The sequence below is a fragment of the Ruditapes philippinarum genome, unplaced genomic scaffold (genome assembly GCF_026571515.1).
Source record: "Ruditapes philippinarum isolate M1 unplaced genomic scaffold, ASM2657151v2 ctg8195_1_1_1_1, whole genome shotgun sequence".
In the NCBI taxonomy this organism is placed as follows: domain Eukaryota; kingdom Metazoa; phylum Mollusca; class Bivalvia; order Venerida; family Veneridae; genus Ruditapes; species Ruditapes philippinarum.
The window spans coordinates 29957-37750 of record NW_026852049.1 but is presented as its reverse complement, the minus strand read 5'-3'; the positions used below and the strand labels follow the sequence as shown (position 1 = coordinate 37750).

General features: G+C 30.0%; 1 protein-coding gene across 1 annotated transcript; it reads left to right on the top strand.

Moving 5' to 3' along the window:
• Window positions 1-4085: 4085 nt before the first annotated feature.
• On the top strand, window positions 4086-6164 carry LOC132747994 (uncharacterized). Its single transcript, XM_060737536.1, has one exon. The coding sequence runs from the start codon at window positions 4086-4088 to the stop codon at window positions 6162-6164; it is 2079 nt and encodes a 692-aa protein (XP_060593519.1).
• The last annotated feature ends 1630 nt before the right edge of the window (window positions 6165-7794 follow it).

Genomic DNA, 7794 nt, shown 5'->3' with positions numbered 1-7794 from the left:
TTTAAAATACTAAGTGAAATGATCAGCTTTTCAAATAACTGTAATAGAGAAAATGAATTAATCTATTCAAAACAAAAGCGGTTATATTTGACTACATATATGTTTCGCAATAATAAAACGGGGGCTACAACGTTTTTATCAATCAAATACGTTCATATTTTATCTTGGATAACTTAATTTGAAATTTAAAAGGATAGAGATAAACTACCCTAATACAAAAACATTTCTAGTAAACTATGTATACCGCCCTCCAAAAGTACGTCAATCATGGATTGATGAATACGAACAGCAACTTGATGAAATTGATTCTAAATATTCTGAGTATTATATTCTAGGCGATGTAAATATTAATTTTATGCCTGATAAACTCAGAAACAAGTTCAATAATACAAAAATGGTCTAATTTAATATCAAAATTTGGTCTTAAGCAATTCATTCAAACTCCAACAAGAACAACTAAAACTAGTGCAACAATTATTGATCATATTTATGGCAGTGTGAATAGTCATTCACATGTATGTAATATATTTGTATCAAATTTATCAATAAGTGATCACTTCCCTGTCTGTTTCATTAGAACAGTTTAAATCACGAGTTAAACGTGGTTTCCATAAAGACAATGAAATATAGATCATTCAAGACATTTAATGAACAATCTTTTCAGACTGATTTAGCTCGATCTTCTCTAGAATCTGTGGAGTATATTGTTGATCCAAATTTAGCTTTACAAACCTTTTTTTCAATAGTAAAAGATATTATTACCAAACATGCTCCAATAAAAGAAAAGAGAATTAAATTTGATGCACAGCCTAAATGGTTCACTGATGAAATCAAAGCAATGATATTTTTTTAAGAGATAAATATCACAAAAAATGGAGATTTCGATAATTATAAATTATTACGAAATAAAATAAACTCAGAGATTAAGAAAAGCAAAAAGAATTTCTTCAATAATGGCAATAAATGAAAGAAAAAATCCAAAATACATTTGGCAAAATATTAATGATTTAACTAATTTAGGTAAAAAGGAAAATGTACTTATTCCCGAACGGCTCACTTTTGGCGATACTACATTTACTGATCATGCTAATATTATAAATGAATTGAACAAACATTTTGTAAACATTTCTAATATTGTCGAAAAAGTACAGTTATCTAACGACGAATTTAAAATATTGAAGGATAAGTTAGATAATAAATTGAAATGGAAAGAATTCAAAATTGAAAGCATTTCTGCGTTTTAAGTTAAAAACATTATTGATAAACTAGATGCAAATAAAGCCACTGGACTAGATGAACTAGGTCCAAAAATAATAAAATCGTGTGGTGACTTTGTGACCCCAATGATTGCTAGCATAATTAATAACAGTATAAGACAAGGAATATTTCCGATGAATTAAAAAATGCCCGAGTTATTCCAATTTTCAAATCTGGACTGAAAGATGATCCGAAGCAACTATCGACCTATTTCTATCTTGCCTACAATATCTAAGATTTTTGAACGTCACATAGCTAATCAGTTACAGCATTTTTTTCCAAAAAAAAAAATATTTTACATAATAAACAATCCGGATTTCGAAAGAATCATTCATGCAATACGGCCCTAATTCATTTGATAGACTCCTGGCTAAAAGATGTTGAATAGTGGCAAATATATAGGTACAGTATTTTTAGACCTGCAAAAGGCGTTTGATTTAGTTGACCATGAAATACTTTATATAAACTCAAACTTTATCACTTTTCTGTCACATCATTAAAACTGTTTCATTCGTATCTGTCTAATCGTATGCAAATAATTCAAATTGGAGACTTAAAATCTGACGTACAATATGTTACCTCTGGCATTCCACAAGGCTCAATATTAGGTCCTTTACTGTTTCTTCTTTATATAAATGATCTCCCAAATATTTGCGAGGATGTTAACATAGATTTATATGCTGATGATTCCACGTTGCATAAATCTGGAGATGACATATCAGTTATAGAAGAAAAACTACAATATAGCCTTAATATGATTACTAAGTGGTGTAAAATAAATAATATGCTTTTACACCCTAAAAAATCTAAAAGTATGCTGGTAGGTAGTAGACAAAAGCTAAAGATTGCAAAAGCATTAAATTTGAAAATTAACGACTCAACTCTTGACAATGTAGAATCACAAAAACTGCTTGGTATTTATGTTGAAAATACACTCAATTGGCACTGTCAGGTAAATGATGTGTGTAAAAAATTGAACTCTAAAGTTAATTTATTTAGGCTTATAAAGTACTTTAGTAGTTTAAATAAGGAATCTCGCATGCTTTTTTATAATGCATACATTCTTCCTATTTTTGATTATTGTTGTAATATATGAGGAAAAGAAAACAAAAAATATATATGCCAAATATACAAAATACAAACTACACCCTCGTGATATAATTCCCCGCATCCGAACTCAAAACAGTGATGTTATTGAGCAATAAAATCACAGTTCGGGATATATTATTTCTTAAATAAAATGAATTGTATGAATGTTCAGTATATGTGTTAATATATGTTAAAATTGTGATAACCATTTAATCATTTCTTTTTACATGTTATATTTTCTTTGATTGATATGTGTTCTTTTGTGTGTGTGTTTTTATTTTTATTTTAGAAGGCCGCATTGTAAATAAGATGTTGCAATCTGTATATGTCTTAATGTGTTACCTTCGGTAAATAAAGTTATTATTATTATTATTATTATTATTATTATTATTATTATAAATATGGAAGTTTTTAAGATATCCCTACAAAGTATGGGAGTTTCATAGGATCAAATTCATGTACTTTTTCTTGGGTTGATATTCGGTTGCGGATACTTACGCGATTGTAGCCGACGAAATATCATGTGTAGATGACATAGCTATGAATGCGCCTGAGGGCGCGTCCGTCGCGAAAACCCGTAATAATTATGTCAAATTTGAATACATTAAATGAGTTATATATTAATAAGAAGAATAAATATGGATGAAATTTTGGTCAAATTTGTTATCAAATGTTGTTTGTTATACAGAATAGTGATATCCCTCTTAAATAGATTCTAATAAGGTATAAATGATAATAGTGAACTACTATACGTTTAAGCAACATTTTAGCAATTACATAAACGTTTTAATTATGACTAATTTGAAGAATGAATTTTGATTTTGGTAACATTTTAATATTAAATATTGTTTCTTTCACAGTATATCACTTTTGAATATATTACAATGCGGTAAAAATTATAATACTAATTTATACCAAAATACGAAATAAATAACGATTTACATCGTCTAAAAGAATCTAAATTTGATAGATTTATAGCATGAATGATTAATTTATTTTCTAATCTCAGTAGAAATATTGTCGTCAATAATTTCCAGTTTTTTTTCCCGTTTTATTGCATGATAATTAAAAGTGTTGATTTAAAATTTGGTTATGACTTGATTCAAGTAGATAAATTCGATGCTACATAAGCTTGATTTTCATATAAATAAATGAAGAAAAGAGTAATATTCGATCGTTTTTGTGCCACAAATCAGTAATATAATATCTAAATGTTTACGCTATGGTGTGTATTGTATCTTTAATCATATAACACCAGGGAGTGCGCAGAAATTTACGAAGTGGATACGCTAATTGTTATTAAAGTCAGATTATAATATTAAAAATGCATTACAATAAACGGGATTTAATATATTTGAAAGGGGTATTGTAATTTGAGGAATAAGTTGATTTAAACTATTGATAATAATTGCGTTTAATATCCAACTACTTAAAATTGAATTGAATTATTTTATATCATTGGGGAGTGCGCAGAGAATGACAGTAAAGATTAATGATCAGTTTCATTTCATAAAGAGTTGACATACTGCTTAAAGAATCATAAACAAAAGCCACATTCATAAATTATACAGTAATTTACTATTGACGAAAAATACTTCTAAATTATTCTACACTGGAAAGTTTGTTTAAAAAAGCAAAATTGTTTTGAATACATTTACAATTAACAAATATCATCTGACCAAATAAAATCAATAAAAATAAATTTAATAAATTAATATGTTATAAATTTAATTTACAGAATGTATCAAGAACCAAATTACACCCAGACTGTGTCAATGAGATTATCTGAAGTACTAGCTGATATAGGTGTTGATGAGAGAATGGTGCTGAAGAGGAGAAGAGCATGGCTTCTGAGAGAAGCAATTCTCAATGTGAATAACCAATTATGGAATGAGAATTCTTTCATACTATACTTTTTCGGGAGTCAATTAGAACGTACAACTACCCTGAAGATGGGGTCAGACACAGATCACCTTTATTGTTTAAATAATTTTAATGTAATGCAAGACTGGTCTGAATGGATACCTTGTGTACATAATCTTTTGATGATTCAAGATAATTCTGTATCTCCTGGATATTGTTTACTTCAAATGCTACGACGTGATGCTCCTCTTCCTCTTGATGGAGTATCTAATCAAGACTTTGTCAGAGACAGAACAGGAAAATTACTACTAAAACATTCAATACTACTTAATGGATATGTAGACAAATCAAAATTCCATGGGCCAGCAAGAGTAGACCAAGGATCACATGGTAACTGTGATAGAGACCATGTGCTAGCTATGCACTGTAATACATGGCCGCAACAAGCTAGACAATGGTTGGATCAACAAGGTGATTCTCAGTGGCCGTCTGCTGAAATAAAACAATATTGCAGCAGAACTGGATGCTTAGTTGTTCCAGTTGGATGTAGAGGCAGTGAACATGAGCAACTTGAATGGAGAATATCGACATCTTTAGCTGAAAGGTGTTTAATGTTAAACCTGAATATAACACAGATACGCTGTTATGTCTTGATGAAAATGGTTATAAAATCATTCCTTGATCCACAGTTTGAGGATGTAATTTCAAGTTACATGTGTAAAACTGTACTCTTCCACTGTATTGCCAATTCACATTTTAACATCTGGAGAGAAAACAATTTACTTTCTTGTCTATCACTGTGTTTATATCTCCTGTACGACAATATCATTAATGAAAACTGCCCACATTTTATCATACCTGAGAACAATTTGATGAGAGGTAAGATATCACCTGTAGACAAACCATATATTCTGGAAATACTCAACAACATAATAAACAGTGCAGGAGTGGCACTTCTTGGTATTGAATGTGATGGTCTTGGTTCCAGGCTTCATCTAAAGTTTTATAACTTATGTCCATTTAAGACAAGAGAACACGTTTCAGGATTTCTGTTACATGATACAGCTTGTGTGATTTCAAGCTCAAAGTTTATATGTTCCGCTTTTAATAATGAAGCTGTACAGACATTGACAAACTGTTTATCTAAGATATTAAATGATCAATGTGAAGGATTGGTTGAGAGAGCCTGTCAACTTCTGTTGCCAATGTACTGTACAACACTTGGATCTGTGCTGGCCTCCATCAACATCAATCAGCACAACACTGTATCAGCTGATGCCCTCAAACTCATCTCACTTGGTCTGAATACAGATGTTGCATCAAGTAAACTGAAATTAGCTTCAATCTTATACTGTGTACAAGAAATACAAAAAGCTGACCTGGTTCTCAGTGAGATTGAAAGAAGCTATGATCTGCAAATTGTTGAACCAGTCTGTAGTTGTTATAAATTTAAAAATAAACAACTAAAACAAGGATTCTTTGCAACATGTGACAATGCAAATGAAGATGTCTTACAGTATGCCACAGCATCATGTGTCGAATTTCTTCCATGTGAAATTCACTGTGTACCCACTGAACTCCGGTATGAAATGATAAGATCTACACAGGAGGATAGAACATTCCGTACAGAAGAAGACAACATATGGATGGATAATTCTGTGGTGGATTCTCTCCCTTACCTCTACTTTCTACAATACAAGGTTAACAGCCGTCTTGGGAAAAATAATGAAAAACAATCTGCTCTCTCAAAACTTCTCAGAACCATAATAACCGAACCAAACCTTGCACACCGGGAAACAGCTTTCAATATTCTCGGAAAGTGTATGGAACAAGAAGGCAGAGTAAGGGATGCTCTACAGTATTATTTGATGTCTTTTAATCTAAGGATGAGAAACAATGCTGCAAAGATTCATATCTGCACACTTCTATCTGTAATGGGAAATTTCAGGGCATAGAATGTACCACAAAGAGGTGGACATAACTAAAGTGTAAATTATGATGGAAGAGTGACATATAAAAGTAAAGGAACTGTCCTGCTTAACATTACATTGTAAACGTCTATATATGTAAAATATTTCTAATTATAAAGATAAAAAGAAACTTATAACTTGTTGAAATTCAGTCATTTGTAAAATGGAAATAACAAAATTATAAATTGTGATAAAAGAGAGACATATAAATGTAAAGGAACAGTACTGCTTAACATTACATTGTAAACGTCTATATATGTAAAATATTTCTAATTATAAAGATAAAAAGAAACTTAAAACTTAATGAAATTCAGTCATTTGTAAAATGGAAATAACAAAATTATAAATTGTGATAAAAGAGAGACATATATATGTAAAGGAACAGTACTGCTAAACATCAAAATATATGTGTAAATATTTGTTGTTTAACATGATTTCAATATTAAATAAATTCAGTCATGCCTAAATGGAAAATGTAAATATTTGCAAGCATCTGAAAATAGTAGAATTACACAATTGGATGTAAGAATGACAATTTATTATTGATGTCATTGTAATATACATGTAAATAGATTAAGATAGATATAAGTGTCTTTGTATACTGAATTTATTTAAGTGATAAAATAGTATACTGTGTCAGCAGAAAATAGTTTAAGATCCCATTTAAGTTTTTTTTTATTAATTGTACTGTTATTGCTAATTTTTTTATCCGCAATGTACATATGCGTCAGACTGCGAACATAAGGTATGATTTTTGTACAGGGCCACTTAAGAAGCATTACTGTAACATTTGTTCAAATCCAGCATTTGGTTTAGAAGTAGAAGCTATTCAATGAAATTGAGGATAATGACAAATGGCAGAGAACGTGCCATCCCAAATGTTCAACTTTGAGTCAGGTGACCTTAAAAGAGACAGTTCTTTGCACAATTTACTTAGATGTAAGTGAATTTCGCTAGATCTAGGTATGCGACGTTAGTTTTATTTTTCAGTTAATATATTTTGATTTGATTTTGGCAATTTTTTGCAGTTTTAAATTTTTGCTTTCGTATTTTCATACGATTTTATTTTCAGGGGTTTTAAATTTTTGTATTTGCTTTTACGGAAGTGCAGATGATTCCAGCTTAATCATTACAGATTGCCGTAAATTGCTTTGCTTTTCAAATATTAACTGAAGGAAAATAATCTAGTCTATTTTTATATGACAATACTTTTGAATTGTATATGCATACACTTGTTATACATTGTCAGGGTTCTATACGGTGTATCATTAAAATATGGAACGTCGTTATTGTCTTTGTATGTCATACATCTTGATATTCATGTATGCGGTGTTCATTTATAAATTTTATTGTAAGATTGTTCTAGCTGTAAGATACTTGTTATAATTATTCAATTGTGACATTATTTATATCAAGTTAATCAATTAATGAAACAATTTTCATGTATCATTAATACATTTCAATATCATTGAGAACTTGTTATATTACATGTGTAATAGTAAGAATTAACTGCAGTGAGAAATTCGATGACAAGCAGTGACTACCGTGACACCTTATTTATTTAAAACGTTTACTATAGGAGCCTGCGGAGTAATTGTGTATCACGGGGAACATT